The sequence below is a fragment of the Stegodyphus dumicola genome, chromosome 10 (genome assembly GCF_044657685.1).
Source record: "Stegodyphus dumicola isolate Sdum_Otavi_A_Nest chromosome 10, ASM4465768v1".
NCBI classification, from domain to species: Eukaryota; Metazoa; Arthropoda; class Arachnida; order Araneae; family Eresidae; genus Stegodyphus; species Stegodyphus dumicola.
The window spans coordinates 130037792-130062779 of record NC_140777.1 but is presented as its reverse complement, the minus strand read 5'-3'; the positions used below and the strand labels follow the sequence as shown (position 1 = coordinate 130062779).

Sequence of the window (24988 nt, the reverse complement as noted above, 5' to 3'; positions counted from 1 at the left end):
TCATTGCAAAAATGTTTTTTCCACGTAGATTTTAAAGTCCTTGATAATAAAAGTCTGTCACTGTGACCAACATCATGATGTTTTTTGATTGAGAGGTGTATTTTAAGGTGACTGTAAAGTTTTTTTTTTTTTTTTTTTTTTTTTTAATTACACTTTTCTTCTTGCTCTTCATGTTCCTTACTGTTTTTTCAGTTAGTTTTGCTAAAGCTCACATCATCAATTCAATTGAAATAAAATATTTTTATGTTTGTTATTTGTGGCATCAATGCAGAAGTTTTCATTGATTTCTAAATATTCTAGCATTTGAGCATTGCTCCTGATTTTGACAAGTTCAAACAATTCATTTACATCAGCAGTGTTTTCACTGAGAGCTCTTGAAACTGTAATTTCAAAGTCTGTTTTCTTAAAACAATGCTGAGCACAACTGTGTAATACAAATTTAATAGCCTTGTTATCCACTGAACAGCATTCAATATATTGACATATTCTGCAAACTGATTGCTGTTTCTGCTTGGCAAAGAACATGCAATAAAAACAGTTTTCTGTAACAAACCTTGAAGCTTCTACTTATGCCATGGTCCAACCCTATACAGTCAAAAGTCTTTAGTCCGGACTCGTAGGGACTTCACCGATTCCAGATTATCAGTTTTTCTGGATTATAGATCATCAGTTTAAATGTGGTAAGATGGCATGCAGAAATTATAAAATTAAAAATATGAAACCAAAATTTATGAAATAAAGAGCAATTATGATCTAAAGGGTATCAAAGTTTACAAAAAAAAAGATTAATATTTATTTGTTTACTTTATTAAACATTTCTTTCAACGCGCACATGCGTAAAGCATACATTACGCATAGTCGAAATTAGAAAATTGCAACCAGAAAACTATTTGATGTGTATTCGTGCTATTTATAATGACGAGGAATTTGATTTAAATCATATCAAAGACGGAGCACATCAAGATGAAATACTACATTTAGTAAGGAATTATAAGCCGAATAAAATAAAAACATCTGCTCTGAAGATAAGGATAGTGCTGACAGATCAACTTCCAGTTCATTGCACGCCGTGACCCTCCTTCCCTGCAGAGCAGCGTGAAATTGATAAACAGATTTTGGAATGATTAGAGAAACAAATGATATGCCTTTATCCATATTTTGCAGCAATTCCACTTTTTGTTTAATGGACATCGAAACATGCTTTCACTTTGTAAATCTTTTGGCAGCTCCAGAATTGGAAATTCTTTTTGACATAATCGCAAGTTCAAGCTTACTTTTATAAAATTGCTCTAACTGTCTGCAAAAAATAATAAGCCGGATCCAATTAGAAGATTAAGGAACGACGCAAATAGATAATTAGATAATTTTAGATTAGCTTATACTGTCCATTATACATTAAATGCGCATGCGTAAATGTATTATGCGCATGCATAAAGGTCGTAAACGCATATGCGTTTATACATATGCTGAAATTTTGTAGCTTTGAGGTCCGGATTATAGATCAATCCGGATTATGGACGTCCAGATTAAAGATTTTTGACTGTATTATGTGGTATAGCATTTGGTGGGGAAAACACTAATTTCTGTGATTTCAGTTTTACATTTGATGGGTGGGCTGGCAAATTGTCAAAAAATAGCAGAATCTTCCTATTTTTTCTAGACGTTGTTACATCAAGAGCAATCAACCATTCTGACGTTATGCTTTGCACCATCCATGGTTTTTTTACTGTGATGCTAGTGGACCAATAGAGCTTTTGGATTGATGTGTTTAAAGTATCTTTGTTTTATGGCTTTAAAACTACAAGTGATATTGCTAAACTCTCTTTCCATGTTACAACAAAGTAGTGCAGTGAGATGTTCCTTGGAGTTTTTACCACCAGAGCATTTTTCCCCCTTTGAAGCCTAGAGTTTTATTAGGCAAAATTAGATGAAATAATCCAGTTTCATATGCATTGTAGGTATTTTTAGCACAGATAACATTTAGCTTTTTTATCCAGTCTTTTAGATGTTGTAAATCTACTGATTTTTCTTCACCACAAATAGTTTTAAAAGCCATGGTTTGTCGATTAAATTTTTCTAAACAACCATTAGATGCTTTGAAGTTCTGTAGTCCCAGATTTTCCAAAATTTCTTTTGCCTTTTCTTGCAATAGACTCCACTTGCAGCAATATTATTTGCTTTTATAGAACAAGATCAGTTAAACACTACTGTGTCAATTTTACATGCTTCAGTTTTTCTAAATTTCAGAGTCTTGGAATGTTCATTTTGGATTCATAATACAAGGTGTGGCTATTAATTTTCAGGACTGCTCTAATAACACCAGAACAAATGATGTGAAAAATGTAACCTATGTAAAATGTACTTTTAATATTTTTCGAAGTAATCCCCATCTGTCATAATACACTTCTGTGCTCGACTGCATATGTTGTGGAAACAACTTTTAAAGTCATCTTTCGAAAGGCTCTTCAATGTCAATGTCATGTTCTTGATGTCTTCAACATCCACAAAGTGTGATACTTCGATCACAATTTTGAGTGTGGAAAACAAAAAGAAGTCTGCAGGGGCCAAGTCAGGAGAGTATGGTGGATGATGCAGCTCTAAAACCTCATGCTTGGCCAAAAACCTCTTCACTGGCAATACAATGTGGGGGCGGGACATCAAGAAGAATATGACATCGACATTGAAGAGCCTTCTGAAAGAGGACTTCAAAAATTGTTTCCACAAATTATACAGCCGAGCACAGAAGTGTTTTATGGCAGATGGGGATTACTTCGAAAAATATTAAAATGTTACGTTTTTCACATCATCTATTCTGCTGTTATTAGAGCAGTCCTGGAAATTAATAGCCACACCTTGTACATATTTTTATTTCTTCTCTGTCCTTTAGAACTTGACTTGCATGGTTTTTACTTATTTCAAGTTTCTTCCCTGAATCCGTCAAACTAAGCTTTTCGGTTTCTGCTACATGAATTGCATCAGCTTTTTGTTTTAGTGTTAATGTCTTCCTCTGTATAACATGTGTCAAAATAATTCACAAGTACAGAACTACACTTTTTTTTTTTCTCCCCATTCCTAGCAAGGAATAAGAATGACAGAAATTTCCACTCTATTCACATTGTGAGATCCCTGCCTTGGCATGTGGTCCAGTCATCTCATCACCATTTTTTTCCCATTGGTTCCCATCTTGGATTGTCTTACAACTTGCTAAGACTATTTACTTTCCCCTATTGAGAACTTGAACAAACATAACTGCACTTTGAATTCTATGAATGTGAAATACAGTCAAAAGTCGTTAATCCGGACTCGTCGGGACTTCGGCGATTCCGGATTATCTATTTTTCCGGATTATAGATCATCAGTTTAAATCTGGTAAGATGGCATGCAGAAATTATAAAATTAAAAATATGAAACCGTAATTTATGAAATAAAGAACAATTATAATCTAAAGAGTATCAAAATTTACAAAAAAAAAAAGCTTAATATTTATTTGTTTACTTTATTAAACATTTCTTTCAATGTAAGTTGTTTAAGTTGCTTCGTTTTATGTGATAATACTTTCTCTAATTCTATAAACAGACATAATTTCTTCTTCAGTTACAAAGTTCCGCTGTTCAAGTCCTATAATTGCTGTGTCGAGAATACCGACTAATTTGTCAGTGGAAATTTTTTCGTTTTCAATAACCTATGTGTCACTTTCTTCACTATCAGAAGCGAATTATAATGACAAGGAATTTGATTTAAATCATATCAAAGACGGATTACATTGAGATGAAATACTACATTTAGTAAGGAATTATAAGCCAAATAAAATAAAAACATCTGCCCTTAAGATAAGGATAGTGCTGACAGATCAACTTCCAATTCATTGCACGCCGCCGCTGCGTTAAAGATAAACAAAGTTTAGATAAACAAAGGATATGGTTTTATCCATTTTTTGCAGCAATTCCACTTTTTGTTTAATGGACTCCAAAAGATACTTTCGCTTTGTATATCCTTTACATATTAGTAAATATATATCGGAAATTCTATTTGACATAATCGAAAGTTCAAGCTTACTTTTATAAAATTGCTCTAACAGTCTGCAAAAAATAATAAACCGGATCAAATTCAAAGATTAAGAAACAACGCAATCTGCAACATTAACTGAATTAGATAATTTTAGCTTAGCTTATACTGTCCGTTATAAATTAAACGCACATGCGTAAACGTATTATGCGCGTGCGCCCAAGCATATTCGCTGCCGTAAAGGTCTTACGCGCATGCGTCAACGGGATGCATGAGCAGAAAGTTTGTAGCTTTGAGGTCCGAATTAACGACTTTTGACTGTATTCCTTTGATTGCATCATAACTTGCTTCTCCCAAATGCATTGTTGCAATTTTTCCTATGAAAAAGCAGTCTCACTTTTCTTATTGAAAATCAGATTGTAATACCCTTTTGCCTCTTTCTGCTTTATTTTAGAAGCAGAAAGAGTATTGGCTATATTTTAGAAGTATTATGCTTATGCTGTTTGGCTTTCATCTACACCTTGCTAATTTTTTGTCAGTTGTTTCATGCTTTAATTCTAGAATTAAATCTGTATCTTCACATTAATCACTTTCTTATAACTCTTTGTTACAAATATATGTTAATTATAAATTATATTTATTAACTTACCTTAATGCCAAAATAGCTGCACAAACACATGAAAAATGCAATAAATTGAGTACAATATATTATATGAGATACTTCCTTCACAAGGTAACTGTGGGAACAGAATGAGTGAGCACTTTTCACTTTGTTTACAGCTCAAAGTAGTCTGGTGCAGTAAACCTGTCACTTGGGCTCATACCCTGATTTTTATTCAGATCCGTTTACAAAAATTTGTTGGCTCACATCCTGAAAATCTTGTGTCTAGAGGCACTATAGTATCTATAATTTTTCACAAATGACCTGTTAATAGCTTACATAAGTTTTCATGTATTCAAATGCTTCACATGATTGAATTTTACTTTTTTAATGAATAATTTTTTAATGTTGTTGTATGATATTTTTCATTGGATTTTTTAGACTCATTACTCCCACAGAAGAAAAAATTATTGCGGTTGCACTGTTTGAAGATAAAGAACTTGAAAAAATTATTTTGGAATCTGACACAGAGGTAAAGTTTTAGTTGGACTATTATTATTTATTAGAAAATAATGTATGCTCACTGCAGAATCTTCTATACTCTGGCTTGAAAAAAGGAGGTACTTTTGTAATACGTATAACGTTTTACTGTTTAAATTGGAAATTCTGATTTAGCATGAAATTCAGATGCTTTAATATTTATTTTCTATTAAATTTTATGAAAAATAAAGCCTACTTCATGATGACCAGGAAACCTGATCCATAAGATGGTGGTATGGAAATGCCCATGTGAACAAAGGAAATACATGTGTTCCTACAGGCAATGATCAAGAGACATTTTAAAGAAATTGAAACTTAACACATGACTAATATTTAAAAAAAGATAATTTTGATTATTCAGATAAAAAGTTCTCTCTCAAAATTTTAACTCCTCAATGTTAATTGAATTTGTTATATATTTATTAAACTTACTTGATTCATTCTTTCTCAGTTCAAAATTTAGATTTATTCGAAATAAAATTCCAGATATTTTTTAAATTTGTATTTTTTAGTAATTTTTACAAATTTTTAACCTTTGTCATCCAAATTTTTCAAATTCTGATTTAAACATTATGCATGTTTATTCATAACTTATGAAAGATCAGCCTACTTGAGGAAAGAAGATCTGCTATATTATCTCTAGAACTGGGAATAAGCACTACTCTGGGATGAAACCTGAATGAATGGGAGTGAATGGCTCATGAACGACATCTTTCCATTTTACGATCGCATTTTACATCGTAGTTATGATAAAAATTTGTGTTTTTCAAATAATTGATGGGTAAAAGACATAGCTATTGTAAATTTAGTAAATAAATTAACCTATTGAGATACAACATATCTGTTAACTCGATAGTAAATTTTGACTAGGGTGTGATCAGATATGCACTGCAATGACTTTCCTTTTGAAGTCCATATGCAAATTTTATTTGTTGTAATAATATGCAATATATGCTGTTTACACGAATAATACAATATTTTTCTCAGAAAATCAGAATTTTGTTTTTTGAAGACATAACAGCTATGAGATATTACGTTCAAGTAGCTACGTGTTGCAGAAGTATTATTCTCTGGAATAATTTTTTCCTGGAGAAAAAGGCCATACCAATTATGTCTTAGGTTACAAGAGCCTTTTAATTGGAAATATTGAAATGCTGATTTTGAAACTAATTTTCTTTGAAATGTTGTACTTCGTTGATGATTTTAATATTACTTGTCATATTTGACTAAAGACTGTTACTTAATCAACATGCAGTTTCTCTGGTCTTTACATGCATTTTCCAGTTGCATGTCAATTATAATGTTGTGTTTGAAATTTCTGGAATTGATAGCTGAATCTGTTGTAACATAATGTTATGGTGGCTAGGCGTCTTGTTGCCTTTATGTCTATTTTACCGAAAATGGCAAGAAGAATGCATGAATTGGAAGTTGATCTGTCAGCACTACCCTTACCTTCAGAGCAGATGTTTTTATTTTATTTGGCTTATAATTCCTTACTAAATGTAGTATTTCATCTCGATGTAATCCGTCTTTGATATGATTTAAATCAAATTCCTTGTCATTATAATTCGCTTCTGATAGTGAAGAAAGTGACACAGAGGTTATTGAAAACGAAAAAATTTCGATTGACAAATTAGTCAGTATTCTCGACACAGTAATTATAGGACTTGAACAGCAGAACTTTGTAACTGAAGAAGAAATTATGTCTTTATAGAATTAAAGAGAAAGTATTATCACATAAAACGAAGCAACTTACATTGAAAGAAATGTTTAATAAAGTAAACAAATAAATATTAAGCTTTCTTTTTTGTAAATTTTGATACCCTTTAGATCATAATTGTTCTTTATTTCATAAATTACGGTTTCATATTTTTAATTTTAGAATTTCTGCATGCCATCTTACCAGATTTAAACTGATGATCTATAATCCGGAAAAATCGATAATCCGGAATCGCCGAACTCCCGACGAGTCTGGATTAACGACTTTTGACTGTACTCAAAAATGGGCAAGTGTATTTTAACACAGCTTAGTTTTCTAAGGAATAATATTCGGAATGGTATAAATAAAGTGGAAATAATCGAATAGTCAAAATAATTTCTTTCTTTCTTTTTTTTTTTTGGCCAATGCGGAAGTACAGTACGGAAGTTGGGGATTCTCCCCTTTCTCCTCAAAATCTCGAATATTGAAAATGTTACAGTTCGCACCAAAGCAAGCAACAAACTTTTTTTTTTGGTCACTTTCCAACCTGGATTGAATAGGACTACAAGTTCTGCGGCCTACCAGTCCAAATGAAGAATGATTCTATTCCGTAAATTTAACTAGTCTGTTCAAAATTAGAATGAAAAATACCCCAGATTGATAAATCTCTTTATAAATCAGTATGAGTATGGCAGGGATATCGCGCAGAGTGCGACGTGTCCTCCTCAATGATAAGTATGCCACATGGGCGCTTGAAGGCGAAAACCGGATGAAGCGAAGGGGCATTTCCCTATATTAGATTCTGCCAGCTGTTGATTCCAATTGCATAATATCACGTATGGAAGAATTAAGGCGCTCGTATTGTGCAATAACCTTTGCGATATTTCGCAGAGATAAAGAAGTTTTACTGTGCTTGCTAAGCAGATTATTTTTCAGTTCCATTGGGCTATTTTTTATATGATGCGCATATCGAAATGTCAAAAGCATTATTTAGCTGAAAAATCTAAAGAACGGCTACAATCTACACCCCTTCCTCTTTTACGAGTTATGCTAGACTATCCGGAATTTTCAGATATTCGGCAATTTCCGAGTACGTCGTTTAGTTAAGCTTTTACTGTTAAAGGATGACTGCACGAAGCAATTTCCCATCTTCTGATTTTAGAGTTCCTTTTTTTTTACTTAAATTACTCTGCTTGCAATATCTGTTAAGGGAAAACTGTTATACAGTCAAAAGTCGTTAATTCGGACACCGATAATCCGGAATGATCTATAATCCGGACCTCAAAGCTACAAACTTTCTGCGCATGCGTCGCGTTCACGCATGCGCACAGGCGTTTACGAGAGCGCGTAAGACCCTTACTGCTGCGAATATGTTTGTGCGCATGCACGTTTAATGTATAACGAAGTTATACGCTAAGCTAAAGTTATCTAATTCAGTTAATGTTGCAGATTGCGTTGTTCCTTAATCTTCGAATTGGATCCGGCTTATTATTTTTTGCAGACTGTTAGAGCAATTTTATAAAAGTAAGCTTGAACTTTCGATTATGTCAAATAGAATTTCCGATATATATTTACTACAAAGCGAAAGTATGTTTTGAAATCCGAAATCAGTTTATCAATTTCACGCTGCTCTGCGGCAGAGGGAGGGGGCAGAAACGTCATTATTAGATTATGATAGATTAGAAAGATTATGTCAAATAGAATTTCCAGTATATATTTACTAATATGTAATTTGTATCTACAAAGCGAAAGTATGTTTTGAAATCCGAAATCTGTTTATCAATTTCACGCCACGGATTGGAAGTTGATCTGTCAACACTATCCTTATCTTCAGAGCAGATGTTTTTATTTTATTTGGATTATAATTCCGTACTAAGTTTAGTATTTCATCTCGATGTACTCCGTCTTTGATATGATTTAAATCAAGTTCCTCGTCATTATAATTCGCTTCCGATAGTGAAGAAAGTGACCCAGAGTTATTGAAAACGAAAACATTTCGATTGACAAATTAGTCGGTATTCTCAACACAGCAATTATAGGACTTGAACAGCGGAACTTTGTAACTAAACAAGAAATTATGTTTGTTTAATAGAATTAAAGAGAAAGTATTATCACATGAAACGAAGCAACTTACATTGAAGGAAATGTTTAATAAAGTAAACAAATAAATATTAAGTTTTTTCTTTTTGTAAATTTTGATACCCTTTAGATCATAATTGTTCTTTATTTCATAAATTACGGTTTCATATTTTTAATTTTGTAATTTTTGCATGCCATCTTACCAGATTTAAACTGATGATCTATAATCCGGAATCGCCGAAGTCCCGACGAGTCCGGATTAACGACTTTTGACTGTACAATGAAAATTTAGAAAATGTTCAGAATTTTGATTTAAATTATTTAAATATTAATATGAGTAGAAAAATAAATTGTATTTATTTTTAGGTGCCAAGCGAATATAATAAATATGGCTTATTATTATTTATTTTCTCTATTTTGAACTGAAACTTCGTCATTAAATCTTGTAATTTAGTTCTGCATAGTTTTTTAACCTCTCCATTGTAAACTAGTTCTGTAAATTAAACTGCTATTTAAAATAATAATAATAAAAAAAAAGGTGTAATTGCTTTCCATGGTTGAGTAATGCTCATTCTCTCTTAATAAATACTGAATTTCTCATATTTTAAATTACAAGTCTAATTTTTCTTTTAAGGTTATGCAGTTGTGCATAATGTAATTAGACAGGTGCTTATTTTTTTTCCCTTAAAATGTACTTGAAAAGTGCTTATAGGTGTTTATTTTTTTATCTAAAATGGGGCTACAAACCCTGATGAGAGTCTGTTTGGTGGGATTCCCTTAATCGTTCTGTGGAATCTTCTCAGTAATAGGGGAGTTTTTTCTGTTTCAATTCCTTTCTCTGTTGTAGCATCTGGAAATTATTCTCTCGATTTATTTTCTTTAAGAGGTCATTCTATTTCCTCATTTTGATTGTTTAATTGCCGAGGTATTTCTTCGTTTTTGTTTTGTTTTCATCGAATATTATGCTTCTTCTGATCACAACGCTGTTTGTGTGGGGCATCTAAATTCTGTATACTGTAGTATGGTCACTGTATTCAATGAGAATTTCTTTTCCTGCTTTGGAACAAGGCAATGAGTGCGAGTAGTCTGTGGTGCGAGAAACTCTGATGTGGTTTGAGTTAGGTTTTTTATTATTCCAGAGCTCGTACGGTGTTTTTTCGATTGACCTTGATGGGTAGTCTGTTTTGTAGATAGGTAACTGTCATTATGTTTTTCATCCCAAATTTCTAGTTTTTTTATTATTATTATTATTATTATTATTATTATTATTATTATTATTACAGAGCTTGTACAGTGTTTTTTTTTTTATTGACCTTGATGGTAGCCTGTTTTGTAGATAGATAGCTGTCATTACGTTTTTCCTATTTTGAGTCCAGATTCAAGTAGTAGGCACCTTGTCATTTCCATTAAGTTTCAATTTCTTCTTTCTGCTCTACAATTCTGTTGCGATGAATATGCTACGGGGGTTTGATGTTCAATTCCCTCTTCCTTTAAATATTCTTCAATCTCTTTGTTTGTGTATTCTCTTGCATTGTGTGTTCTTAAGACTTTTGTCTTCTATCCAAATTTGTTCTTAGTCATGGTTGCAAATTGCTTGAACTTGTAGATAGATTCGTCTTGTGTATCTTGAATGATGTCACTGAATGAAGTATTTCTTTCCTCCTAGTGTGGTTGTACCAGTCACTCCACAAATGTCTCAATACATCAACTCTAGAAGTGATTTTTCTCTATACTTGTTTAGCTTGAGATACGACAATTCAGACATTTTGCTTCTGATATAGCATATATTCTTTTTTCTTTTTAATTTCTCGATTGATCCTTATTCTGGTTGCAAGGTCATCTTTCTTTAGCCTCTTGAGTGCTTCATAATTTCTGTGTCCTACTCTTCTATACTAAAGATCTGTGCTATTTTCACTTCCTTCTGTAGTTCCAATTTTTGTGTTTTTAACTTTTTATTTTTGCAATTTAATTATGGTATATAAATTTCCTTCTGCTTTAGCAATTTCTATGGTTTTATTCTTTTTATTTTTCTTCTTTATTCTGCAAATATCTTCTTCAAATTCTACTGTAAACCCATTGTTTGTAATTTTTTGTACGAATATTAATCCTCCTAGGTCAAGAACAGATAGATTGAATCTTATTTTTCGTTATCTTCGTCATCTGTACAGTATAAGCAGGGTTGGATTTATGTATAACGTACATAGGCTATAGCTTAGGGCCCCTGAAAAAATTAAAATATAGTATAAATAGTATTAAAATATATTATAACAGACTTATAAATAGCCCTATATCTCAAGTAATTTAGGGCTGTATCAAGTCTAAATCTGGCTCTGAGTATAAGTATCCTTCTCCTATGCGTTCGGACTTCATCTAAGTATCGTTAGCAATTGTTATTTGTTCATTTCTGCTTTTATTGTAATTTAATGAAAAAGTTTATGTTGTTGGTCTAATGACATGTGGTTCCTGAATCAACTGACAAGTTTGAGTTTTAAAATTTCCTTTCTCTGGTGACTTTGAATGTGTAATTCTCAGTCTTCTTAAGTTTCTTATTTTTGTTTTCATCTTCGTGTGTATCCTCGTTTATAGCAACTTCGTTTTTGTTTATTTCCATAATTTTCTTTATTCGCTTTATTTCATTTTTGAAAAAAGAATTATTTTTGTTTTGTATTTTCTTTCTGGTTATTTAAGAATCTGCATTCTTTTTTTAAGTGTCCTAATTTTTTGCAATAATTGCATCTTCATTGATTGAAATGCTTGAATTTTGTATTAAAATTTGTTTTGAAAGCAGCTGTTTCTTCTGTTTGATTGCTTTCTTTTCTTATTAAGCATTCGTCGATGAGTTTCATATTTACGTATGTTATGTTACTTCTTCTGGGCAAGCTTCTAAAGCTGTAATCAGAATTTTGTAGCTTTTTGCTAAGCCACCTAATAAAAGACAGTCACATTGCAGACTAGTAAGAATGCTGCAATGTTACTACTGTCTTTTATTTCTTCACCAATTCCTCGCAGTTCATCCATGATCTCGAGCGTTTTATTGATGTGTTCTTCGAGCTTGTTTCTGCTTTTAACATTCAGATGTTGAAATTTACTGGAAAGACTTTTTTTTCTTTCATGAATTATCTTTGATTTATTCCATATCTCTTTAGCCTGTTGTTTTATTCCTTTTGTTTACGATTTGATTGTCTTCTACAAGTAAACTTATGGTGGCTTGTGCTTGTTCTTGTTCATCTTGTTTTATCTACTCAGCATTGATTTGTTTTGGTGTATCAGTTACGATTAAATCCCATAACTTTTCTTTTTTTCAGAATCATTTAAGTTTGTATTTCCGTAGTTGATAGTTATTACTGTTTAATATCATAATTGAATATTTATTTTCACAGCTAGTAACCATGTCTGCTTATGTTTTTCAAATATGCAGTATACAACTATGTTACTTCTGTTTCATTTTTTGAGAACAGGCTTGGCTTTTCTTTTTTGGATTATCCAGTGGTAATTTATGGTAGAGTATCTTTTCTGTTTATATTTTTATTCTTATAGCTAATCTCAATGTGTTTATACATTTGGTTGAAGAAACATGCCATCGGTCTCATAACCAAATGTAGAAGGTTTGCACGGTTTATTTGTTTACCATCTAAATGCTGGTTATTTGTGACAAGCAGAGAAATAAAACAGAATGAAAATTCTTACCTTATTAATGTGTAATCCATCTTGCTATATGTAAGGAGCACAAATTACTACTATTAGCACACAAAAAATATCAAAGCTGTAGTATGGCTGATGGCACTGAGTGAATAAACTGCCAATTCTCCTAGTTTGAATTACTTAAATATCTTATGGGACAACCGTGGAAGAGCTGTTGCATGGGAATTCTTTTTCTAAAGAATTTTCTAAAATTTATTGTGTTCTTAACAGAGGGGAATTCTTCTTGAGAGGGAATTTCATAGTTTCAGGAGGAATGAGATCAGTCTTTTATTTGCCCTTTGAGTAAGTTTTAATTTATGAATATAAAAAACTACTTTGTTCAAGTTTTGGTATTTATCAGCATTTTCTATTGTTTTTCTTGTCTGATTCATTAAACACATCAAAAAATAATCTAAATTTAAATAAATGTATATACATTTTTCAAGTTTTGGAAAGGAAGAGGGGGTAGTGATTTAGCAATGGTGAAAAGGGTGCATGGGACAACGAAGGCTTAGAACCTCTGTTTTAAAGGTTTTCTGGTTTTTTTTTTTTTTTTTTTTTTTTTTTTTTTTGGTAATTGAATGTAGTATTAAATTGGTTTAGTATTTTCTCTTTTCATAGCCACTGTTCTTCTGAAAAAGTCATTCTTTTCTGAATTTTTATTGAGAGAAATTGAGAATTTTTCATGTTGTTATTTTTAGTATTAAAGATCAAGAGAAATATCAGGATATTATTTCAGTTAATTTTATTGTGTTGTTAATGAGTTATTAGTGTTTGTAAGTAAATCATAACTTGCATTTCTAAAATTGAGTAAAATACTTGAAATTTGCTGAAAAATCTCTGCATATTAATGCATCCTGTTGATTGCTTGTATTATAAAAGTTCTACTATTCTAGTTTTTGTTTCCTGTAACTATATTATTTAGTGTGCAAAAATTAATATATTAATTAATTAGTGCGTGTTTGAATATATTTAAAATTTCATTGTCTTTGTATATGTAATGAGTAGGAGAGCATATATATTAAATATTCTGCTGTTTAGCATATTTGACAAAAAAAAGGTATTCTTTTTTATGCAATTTTTTTCAGGTGATTTCTTTATATTAATTATTGTCCGTTTATTTGAATGTATGTAAGATGATATTAAGTTCATTCTGTCTTGCTTTTTGTTTTACAGACAACATACGATTCACTACAATTTCCTCATTTTTCTCAGTCAGTCAATAGTGAAATATCGCATTTAGAACAACTTGTACAATCTCCTGAACAAGTTTCAAGTGAGAAATCTTTGCAATTGAAGCCTTCACAGACTTATAGACAATTGCAGTCTCCAAAATCTTCACCAAACAAACCCTATCTTAAACAATCTCAGTTGGAGAAGTTTTTAAAGCATTCTCCTGAACATTTTCAGTTGGAAAAGCCGTTGCATAACAGTTCTGTTTCTGAACATTTTCAGTTAGAGAAACCTCCAGAATCTTCTCATTCTAAAGTATCTGTATATCCAGCAAAGGATGCTAATTCAGATGATTTTATTCCCTCAAAAAATCCAGTTCATGTGAACAGACCTTTGCAACCAGAGCTGTCGTCAGAATCAGATCTTGAGGAGGACTTTGCACATTTACTTCAAAACAAAAGTGTGGCTTCTAAAAACGCAAAAATCTTGCAAATTAGGGACTCAGACAGTGAAGATACAAGTGACTGTGATAAAAATGCTGATTTTCGGTTCTTAACCCCTACAATGTTTAAAAAGGTATGGTTGAGAATATTATACTTGATGTTTTTATTAACATATTTGATGGCATACTGTAAAAAGAATATGGTCCTTATTCCCACACATTTTTTTAAATCAATATATTAAAAAATTTTAAAGTACAGTATTTTTTGAAAAACATTAATAAATACCCTTAATTTCTTAGTAATATTTTTTGGTATGATATGCTTGAAAATAATTTCCTTGGTGAAGAGGTAGATAGATACCTTATGCCAGGGTTTCTTAAACTGTGGGTCGCGGGACCTGTAGCAAGGGGTCAAAAAATTTTAACAGTTTTTGTATTTCTTTAAATTATTATAATAATTTTGCAATTACCAAATATTTTTACACTATGTATCTGAAAATAGATAAAGATAAGACAATATAGACAAAGAAAAAAACGAAAGCGTTTCAACACATTCTTTTTATAATATAAACTTTCATTTTCCTTGCTTTGCACGTGACGCTGTCATTTCGTCTGTTACTTATTTAAACTTTTCACATTGTTCTATGTCTTGAAATTAGAAATTAAGGTTAATGACCTAAAACTGCAATTGTATATTACAGTACAAGTTAAAAAATTGACAGTTTCACTCATGCGTGTGTCGGATTTGTGCAATACTTATGGGGTCCCACAAAATTTTTGTCAGTGCAATTTCTGTTGGTTTTGTGTGAGCTCTAGAAATTTTTTATTGTATTTTGGTGAATTTACTGTATTTTGTGGTTATAGTGCATAATTTAGGAACTTCAACAGCTATTGCATTGGATTGTCTACAAAATTTGAATTGAATGATGCTTTTTTCTACTTATGAGTGCTTTTCGTTCCGTGCACCACTATCTGTGAGAGAGTTTGTTTACTTTGGAAATCTTGTATGACTGATCATTTATACAAGATAACCAAAAAGGTTCTTGCCGTTTCTAATATAACCCCAGCATAAAAATAGTCGGGAAACCTGGAGATCAAGTGGTTAGGATGGGAGTATAAAAGCATGTTGAGCATAAAAGACTATAAAAGCACGTTGCATCAATACAGGGTGTTTATAAAGTCCCAGAGCCATTTTGATGTTTAATAACTCATAAAATAATAAAGATAGATTAAAATTAATAACATAAATGGTTAGATATACTCAAAAAGTTTCATGACCCTTGTCAATGTACTACCATGTGTGCCCCCTTTGTCGCACAGAGAATATGAAGCCAATATTAAATTTCACGCCAGGTACCAGCAAGTATGTTGGCATTTACAGAGGCTATTGCGGTTGTAATTCTAGTTTTTAGGTCACCAATGTTCGACATTCTCCTCCTGTAAACGTTGTCCTTTTCAAAACCCCAAAGAAAAAAGTCCAGCGGCGTTATATCAGGTGATTTGAGTGACCAAGGAATTGGACTCCTCACCCAATTCATCTTCCTGTAAAATGGTCATTCAAAGAGCTATGAACGATGGTACCCCAATGAGGCGGTGCACCATCTTGTTGCAAAAAGACATGTGGCTGAAACTCTTCTAGTTGTGGAAATACGAAGTTTTCCAACATGTCTAAGTATACGACTGATGAGACCATCTTTTCTGTAAAAAAGAAAGGCCCTAGTGACTCGGTCGTGCATTAGTCCACACCACACATTAACTTTTGGGCAATCCCCTTGTGCCCCACGGTATTCATGGGGGTTTTCAGATCCCCATATGTGCACATTATTGCGATTAACAATGCCAGAAAGATGAAAGGATGCTTCGTCAGAGAATATTATGCGCTTCAGAAATTCAGCATCATCTTCTATCCTCTTTAGCATACCTGTTGCAAAGGTCATCCTCCTAGGCCTATCGTCTGGTTCCAAAACTTGAACAGTTTTAACTTTGTATGCATGCAGTCTTAATTTTTTCTTAATAACCTTGTACACCATAGAAATTGGCATATCCAATTCTCTTGCCGCTGATCTCACAGATCTTCTAGGATTGTGTAAAAATGTCTCTCTGACACGCTCAACATCAAAATCACTTGTGCAGGGATATCCGGAACGTTTCTTATCTGCCATACTTCCAGTTTCTAGAAAATTCTTTTTCCACCGCAAGATGCTGCTTTTGGATGGAGGATCTTTTTGGTAAATTCTTCTGCAATTTCTCTGTATTTGCATTATGGATTTTGTTTCTATGAACCACCATAAAATCTGTGCTTGCTCTTGTGGTGTATGCATTCTCCTTAATATCGGTCGAATAAAACATCACATACAAAAGTACTAGAACAAACACATCAAAAGTAAACATAACATTGCAATAGTTGCCAAAAACAAAAGAGAGAAAAATGCAATTAACCCCTTAACTGCCGCGGGCGTATATATACGCCTTGCTCAGCCGATGCGTTAACTGCCCCAGATGCGCAGCCGATGCGTTAACTTTGCGAATAATTTTAGGTGTAGCAGCGCAAAGCAAATGATAGCAGTTTGGAAGGACGTATATATACGCCTGGGGCAGTTAACGCATCGGCTGAGCAAGACGTATATATACGCCCACGGCAGTTAAGGGGTTAATAAGCAGGCGATATTTAGAAACATACAGATATTTAGACTGGAAAATGAAATTATCTGAAATTAACCACATGCGCAGACAATATTTACAAACGTAAAGATATTCAAACCTGAAAAGGAAAATATATAAGTTATTCCATCAATAAATGCCATAAGTTTGTTTATATCTTCATTATGAGTTATTAAACATCAAAATAGGTCCGGGACTTTATAAACACCCTGTACTTCAAATATAACTTAGATGGTGACTGATTGAAATGCATGCATCAAAGGCACTCGTTAGGAGCTGATTGCTGTATGATTTTAAAGTGGCCCTTGTCAGCAGCAGAATCAAGTTGCCAAATTTGCCAGGCTTTTGGGGATGATCCTGTTAATGAATGAACAGCTAGGCCATGGTTCCAGAAGTTCAGGTCAAGGGATATGTCTTTTGTATGTTCAGGTCAAGGGATATGCCTTTTGTATGTGATACACAACGCAGTGGTCAGCCACAAGTGCTGGACGATGAGGCCTGAGAGCAGCCATAGAGAGCGATTGTAGCCAAACATGTGGTGAGCTTGCTGCACACTTCCAAGTATCTGATGAAACGATCAGACTCCATTTGCACCAGTGTGGGCCGAGCGGTAAAATCACTGAACACTGGTATTCGGTCTGAAGTTCGAATCCTGTGAACGGGCTGGCTGCATGGGTGTTTTTGTGGTTTCCCCCATGTGTAACGTGTATATGAGCTAGTTTCCCTTAGAAAGTCCTCCACGAAGGCATCACTCCCCTTAGGCAGATATCCCTAGTGTGCTTTGCCATATTCTCAATACACACCCTTTGCACTGGATAAGAAAGGCATAGAAGCTAAGCAAGTGGCTACCCCTCCCACCATCCGATGCAAACAAGCAACAGTGTGTCATTGCCTATTTTTCATTGCTTACTCGCCACCGTGATGCATCCATATTTGTTCGAGTACTCACCAATGATGAAAAGTGGATCCAGTATGACACACCCAGGCGTTCCAGACATTGTTTGTTACCAGGGGACCCTGTGCCTCACACTGCAAGACCTGCTCTCCGCCACGCAAAATCATGCTTTGTATCTGGTGGACTAGGCATCAAATGATGCACTATGAGCTCCTGCCAGTGGGCTAAACCATCACGGGAGGCCTGTACTCACAGCAGTTGGAACATGTGCATCAAGCACTGATGCATAAACAGTTAGCATTAGTCAATCGTAAGGGTTTACTCCTTCTCCATGAAAATGTGAGGTCGTATGTGGCTTCGAAGGCTAGGGACACCATCCAGCGACTGGGCTGGGAGACACTACCCCATCCATCATATTCTCCAGATCTCACGTCAACAGACTGCCACCATTGGCATTCCCTGGACAACAATCTTTGTGGGAAATCCTTCAACAACTGGCCAGGCCCCGGGAAAGCCCTCAGGGATTTTTTTTTTTTGTCCAAGACTCCTGAGTTTTACCGTGATGCATCGTATAGCTAGCCTCTCGTTGGCAAAAGGCACTGGATGCCGATGGTGATTACTTTGAGGATTAGCAGTGATTATTATTTATTTTATGACTTTTTCTGTCTGACTGCTCAAAATGGCAGGAACTTTTTTGGTTGCCTCGCATTATCATGCATTTACCTGTAAATACTTTTTCTTATTTTTTAATGTTCCGATAAATTTCAGTGTTATACTCACTTGCATTGAAGTTATACAAATTTGCACATACTTTGAACTCTCAAATTAATACTTGGATTGAAGCTACTTATATTGTGTTATAATTTCTGTTGCTCTGCTTTGATTAATGGATAATTCCCTCCTCATTTTTGTTCATGAAGTTTATTTGTATGAATTTTTAATTGAAATATGTGTGTATCAAGATTTTAAGTGTTTTCATGCCTGAAGTTCGGATTGTACTGTGTTTATATATCTGGAGCTCTCATCATTTATTTAGACTTTCTGCCAATTGAGGAAAATTTTAATTGATTCTTAATCTCAAATTAACTATTATACGAGCTTTGAAGTGTGCAGGAACGCTTTACTTAATGGTTTTAAATTATCTTAAACAATTTTGTGATTTTAAGAATTTGTTTCGAGAGTTTGATGTATTGTATTTATAATGAATTAATCGTGAAGTTTTGAGGAATTATATTCCCTGTCGCTAAGTGAGCATGAACAATCAAATGATTTATTATTGATAGGGGAATAGTAATATTACTGACTGTAATTTTAGCTTGTAAATATAAATCGATTTTTTGTAATTATACATTTCTAAACTAGAATTTCATTGAGCGATATAGAAAAGGAGATGAGTGGAGAAGAGATCTCGATACAGAGATTTGATGAGAAGATTGAGAATGCAGTTAAACTTCTGGAATTGGAGGATGCTAAGAATAGCAAAGATAATAAATAATTCAGATATTAGAAGTACAGAATTAACTGTGGAAAATGATCTTACATCAGCATTTAGAATTTTTGCTCTAGTACAACAATTGCATAAGGTAGTAGATAAATTTTGTGCAGCGAGAAAGCTAGAGGAATAATAGGTGCCTGTGATAAGCTTACTAAAGGACTGGATAAGGTACTTCAAATAGCAATATCACAGAACTTAAGAGTTTTAGTTTTGAACATGGCTATGTCTAATCTGGTAAATTTCAAGGAAATTAAGGAAGATATATAGAAAATGAAGAATCAGCTATTGGGAACAAAAACACAAAATATTAATAGTTGAGTGACTTATTCTTACAATATAAGCATTAAAAAAAAAAAAAAAAAAAAAAAAAAAAAAAAAAGGACAAAGAAACAACCAAAGCAAAATGATGAAAATGAGTTAATTATAAAATCTGTGGTTCCAGAAGAAGAAAAGAAAAGGTTCGTAGTGTCCTTAAGAGTCCTTAAAAGTCCTTAATTTTTTTGAATCGATTTTTGGTCCTTAAAAATCCTTAATTTTGCCCAAAATCTGCAGAAGGTCCTTAATTTTAATCATCTGAAATATTTTTACGGCTGCCATTTTAAGTGTGAATTAGCATTTTGCAGGAATATTTTTCGCAATTCACTGACAAATGTGGTTATTTTTTGAATGGATGAATGGGTTCATGGGTTAGCATTTGTTCCTATTTTAATATAAATGGTGGGATACTCGAGTTTTGAAAAAGTGAAACATAAGCATTTTGAAGTTATTTTAGTTTTTTCTAATGAAGAGCTCTCAAACAATGTTTTGCTTTTAGGGATGTGAATTCTTTATTAAACAGTTCTAAATTTGGTGACTTATCAATGTTTTGGTGATTTTTAAGGTCGGTTTCTATCGAAAATTTTTAATTCCAAGATACGGAAATTTTTTGAAGATTTTTTTTAGAGCATTGTAAAATTGATAAATTTCATTAAAATAATGGTAATATACGGAATTATGTTTAAGAAATAACATTTAAATAAAGCATTTTTATTTTTCACTGTAATATTATAAAGTTTCATTTTGGCCACATATTATATAATGTTTTGAATCTGAAAAATAAACAAGGTATAATGCTATAAAGCACAATTTATAAAACAGTTCTTAGCAAAAGCAGAATACCTATGTAATTAATTAAATGTCTTTTTAATTTTTCATCATAAGAGTTTTTCCCATTTCTCAGAATGTGCATCAGTTTTTTCTATAAAATTAATTTCACACTTCCCCCCTCTGATTTTTTTTTTTTTTTTTTTTTTTTTCAAAATATTTATTGCTTTTTGCTGTTACGGAATTGGTAGGGGTAATTTTTCTTTAGGATTTTAGACATTGCAGCCTGGAAAGTTTAGAGAGATTTGAAAGCAAGATTTATAGACCCACGATTCTAAAAGATTCCAGAAATATGTGACAAAATGAAAAATGTCTGAATGGTAGTAAAGCGCAAGTTCTTACTTTTTGGAGAACATCTGGAAGAACAATGAAAACATAATAGTTGAATATTTTACGTCTGAATACTAGAATCTTTTTCTTAACATGCCTATCTTCCCTTTATTTTCTCTAATTTTCACTAGACACAAACATGGAAAATATAAAAAATGCTTCTAATCTTATCATATGGACAGACATTATAGAAAGAAATTTTTTTTATTAATAAAGAAATTTGAAACTGCCAATTCAAAAGAGACATCTAATATGTCTTAATGCATCATACACAGGGCCGGCGCTAGGCATTTTGCCATCTGGTGCAGTCTCTGTGGATCCTAAATTCTGCTTCCAATGTATGTTCTGAATTCTAAAAGTTTTGTGATTTCTAGATTTTGTTTCTCGATGTGTCACTAAATTCTAAAAATTATGCCATACCAGCTCTGTGACTGGACCTCACCATATACATTTCATATTTCTTCTGAATGTTCATATTACTAAAGAAATAAAATTAGCAGCTTTTTCCACACATTCTAAATGCATTTAGTTTTTTAGAATAACAGAAATCTTTAATTAAATCCAAACATTTTAAAGTGAAAAGGAAACGTGTTGAAGAAAGAAACTAAATATGTAAAAAAAAATATTTTTCAAAGATATGTACAGTTATTATTATGTAAATTACCGAGTTTACAATTTCAGCATTTACTATAATTTTTCCATTTCTCTTTCCTCACCAGAAACAGTTTTTAAACTGTGATTTTTGGAGTTTCTGACCTTCACTTGCTACGTATTATTTCCTGTCAGCTCTGATAATTTGTAATTATTAGTCTTTCTGTTACTGCTGCAAACATTTGAGTTTATTATGACGACAGAGTTACTGAACCAGATTAAATTGTATAGGCTTTGACCATTAGTCCATATTTTTATCTTGAATTTGACTCTTCTTGTTTAATTACACCACCACGAGCTGTAATTGATTTTGTTAGCATAAGAACATGCCTTCATGTTCTAAGCTCTTTTTAAATAAGAACTTATTTAAACCTCTGATCTGTAGTTACTTTCAGATATAGCGATAATTTGTTTCACATCTGTGGGGGAAGGGTGTTGGCCTGTTTAATTTTTACCAGATCGAATAAACCCAGTACATTGTAGAAAGGTTGACAGGTTTGGAGATAAAGCATGCAGAAACTAATGAGAACATTGTTTTGCATATTGAGACAAATTTCTAATTGTTAGTAAAGATGCTTAAGGAGAAGGAAATCGACATAAATTATCCAAAATATCTGGGCATTTCTTCAAATTAAAAAGACGGATAATTATTTTGTTGAGTTTTGTGACATTGAAAGCTATAAAAAATTTATGTTTTGTAGCTTTTAATGTGTAATCATACTAATATTGTTTAAAAATTAGTGTCATAAATTGGATGTATTTTAAACTGTAAAATTTTATTAGATTGTGACATTAATAAGATTTCTTAACAAATATTGTTAATAAATAAATTTAATTTAATAGTGGCCATGTAAATCCATAATGACTAAAGTTATCTAATACCTAATTTAATTACTCATGTAACTAAGTGCTTACCCTTAAAAATTTTATCTGCATGTTAAAGCGCCTTTCATTTACCCTGACTAAGGTCACAAGATAAAACACAAAAATATAAAAATTCATGTAAAACTTATTCTTCGCCTCTAGTGAGACTTAAAAAAATGCAAAACAACTTATCACCTCTAGTGGTTTAATAGAACCTTAAAGTATATATGTTGAGTTACAACCCCTGAAACTCTACACAGAGCTACAACACTAACTGCGCTATACAGAGCTCAGCTAACTTTCAAAACTTGCCAATTGTGCCTACATTAGGCCTTTCAGGTTTGTTCCGATCGGCAGGTCTCTCTCTAGGCAAGTTAGGAGCGGTGACAGCTGTCAGTCTTTTGTTATGAATCATGCTGATTATTATTTTACTGCTCATTTTAACCTATAAACCTTGACATAAAATCTATTTACCAAACCCTTAGACTACTGAGCAAGTATGTGACAAAATGAGACCATTAAAAAAAAAAAAAGCTAACTGTTAATAAAACATAACTAAAATATCACCTTTCAAATATGTCCAATTATTATAAGTGTAAAATATTTAATGCTACTTGATAAATTTCATAATATTAATTTTATTCTCAAACTTATTAATAATGATGGTAATTAAGTTATGTTTAATAATAATGCATCCTACTGACAGATCTGTTTTATTTTTAGAATGGTATTAAAAAGTGAAGTTCAGACATGGATATAATATTTTAAATTTAATTTATTTAGTTCCCATTTTCTCATAGGTCCTTATTTTTTTTTTAATGGTCCTTAAAAGTACTTAATTTCCATGTGCAGAAACCTGTACGAACTCTGAAACAATAGGAACAAATGGATTTGAGTAAAAATGAAGAGATACATATCATCGAAGCTAATTATTTATAATATTTCAGATTATCTGAAAAACAACAATATAATTAATAAGAGGAACTGTGAATATATGGGCAACTGCATCAGATTCCTTTGCTACACCAGTAGAGATAAAACAATACCTCACATAGGGTATTCAGAGTTAATGCTGTATGTCAAAGCGACTATATAAAGGGAGACAGATTATGCATTGGTTGGAAATCTTACTCAGTATGCTTATTTGTCCAACTAAGGCATTGTAATTTACGGCCTCTGCTTTGGACACTGAAAAGAATTGGAGAAATTCAGTAACTTATATAAAATATTCCAATCATCATACCTCTAGTCATTGTGGAGCTGAAGAGCTCTGCTATATTAACTGCAGAGAATCCAATGAAAAATTAGGCACCATATACGATACTGGACACAATGCATTCTTTAAATAATACAACATCTATAAAAGAGAAGCGAAATACATATGGACTTGGAATTTATGTATTGTAGTATATTTATGGTTTTTAGTATGACATTACTAAATTTTAACAAGTATAGATTTTAAATTATATTTTAGACTGCTTTGCAGTTGAAGCTTGATTACTTATCCTTATATTTATGTATACGTTCATTTTAACATTTATGTATTTCTTTATATTTGGGTGTCTCCTATTGGCGGCAATGAAAATTCTAAGTATCAATTCAAACTATTGCTCAGTGGCAACATTCCAGCTCTCAGGTGTTGAAAAATTATTGCTGTGATCCCCAACATAATATGCATACAAGAACCCTACTGTATAGCTGGAAACTTAGCTTGGACGAAAAGCGCTTGTAGAGTGATTCACAAAAAAGATGGAGAGGCAGCAATAATGTAGTTAATGAAAATATAATCTTTGTAATTGACATTATCGATGAAACAATAGCAGCAACTGCAGTTGACTTTAAGTGTAGTTTGCTGAGGAACTCCAGATTATCCACTATCTGAGGAACTCTAGATGCAGCTTGCGAAATTAGAAAGAATTTTTGCAAACTATGAAAAGTTTTTAATTTTTGGAGGTTTTTAACTTGGGGAGACATCAATTATAGATAGTAGGTGAATTTTAACACATGACTTTATTTTATCAAACAATTTATTTTTATTCAATTAGATGGTTTCAAAACCAACTTTTGTTTCCCCAGTCGAGATTGGATTCAACGACCTCGTAATGTGTTCTGTGGAAATTATAAGAGACAGTTTTAAATTCCAAGTAAAAACAAAATATAAAAAACTGGCTGTGTAGAACTACGGTTACAAGTTTTCATTAGATAGTACAGATTATCATGATCGGTCATATAAAACTGCTGCTGGAAAAAGATTAAAAAAGGTAATCTACACATGCCCAGAAGGAATGGAGGGGAGAAGAAATCCTTGAAGAGATCATCTCTAGGACCCTGGACTTGGAAGGTTCAATAAGGGAATGACTTGATTTGGAGAATGCGAGTGGCAATGGATGTGGTGCCCCGGAAGGGGATTTCAGCACAAATGAGCTAGTGTCGGCAATTTGAAGTTTAAGGAATAAAAGGGCCCCTAGAATTGACAAAATTAGCCCAGTGATAGTTAAAAAACTATTTTACTTTTACCCGGATTTTTTTAAAAGTTGTTGCATACATTTGAGTGTGTTTCCAAAAGTGTGGAAAATCTCTGGTTTGATCCTTATTCGAAAGGTAGAAGGCTCCTGTAGACCTATCTGTTTACTGAACTGCTTTAGCAAAGTCCTGGATAAATTGTTTATAAATAGATAGTCATTTTGTCACCAAAAATGGACTGATATCAAACCAACGATGGATTCCTC

At 32.6% G+C, this 24988-nt stretch overlaps 1 protein-coding gene across 1 annotated transcript in view; it reads left to right on the top strand.

Moving 5' to 3' along the window:
• Window positions 1-24988, top strand: part of LOC118180139 (uncharacterized) — a 108419-nt gene that overhangs the window by 32080 nt on the left and 51351 nt on the right. The window contains exons 4-5 of the mRNA XM_085825150.1: window positions 5048-5138; window positions 13782-14354. Of these exons, the coding sequence (XP_085681276.1) occupies window positions 5048-5138; window positions 13782-14354 (664 nt within the window). The remainder of the gene's footprint in view (window positions 1-5047; window positions 5139-13781; window positions 14355-24988) is intronic.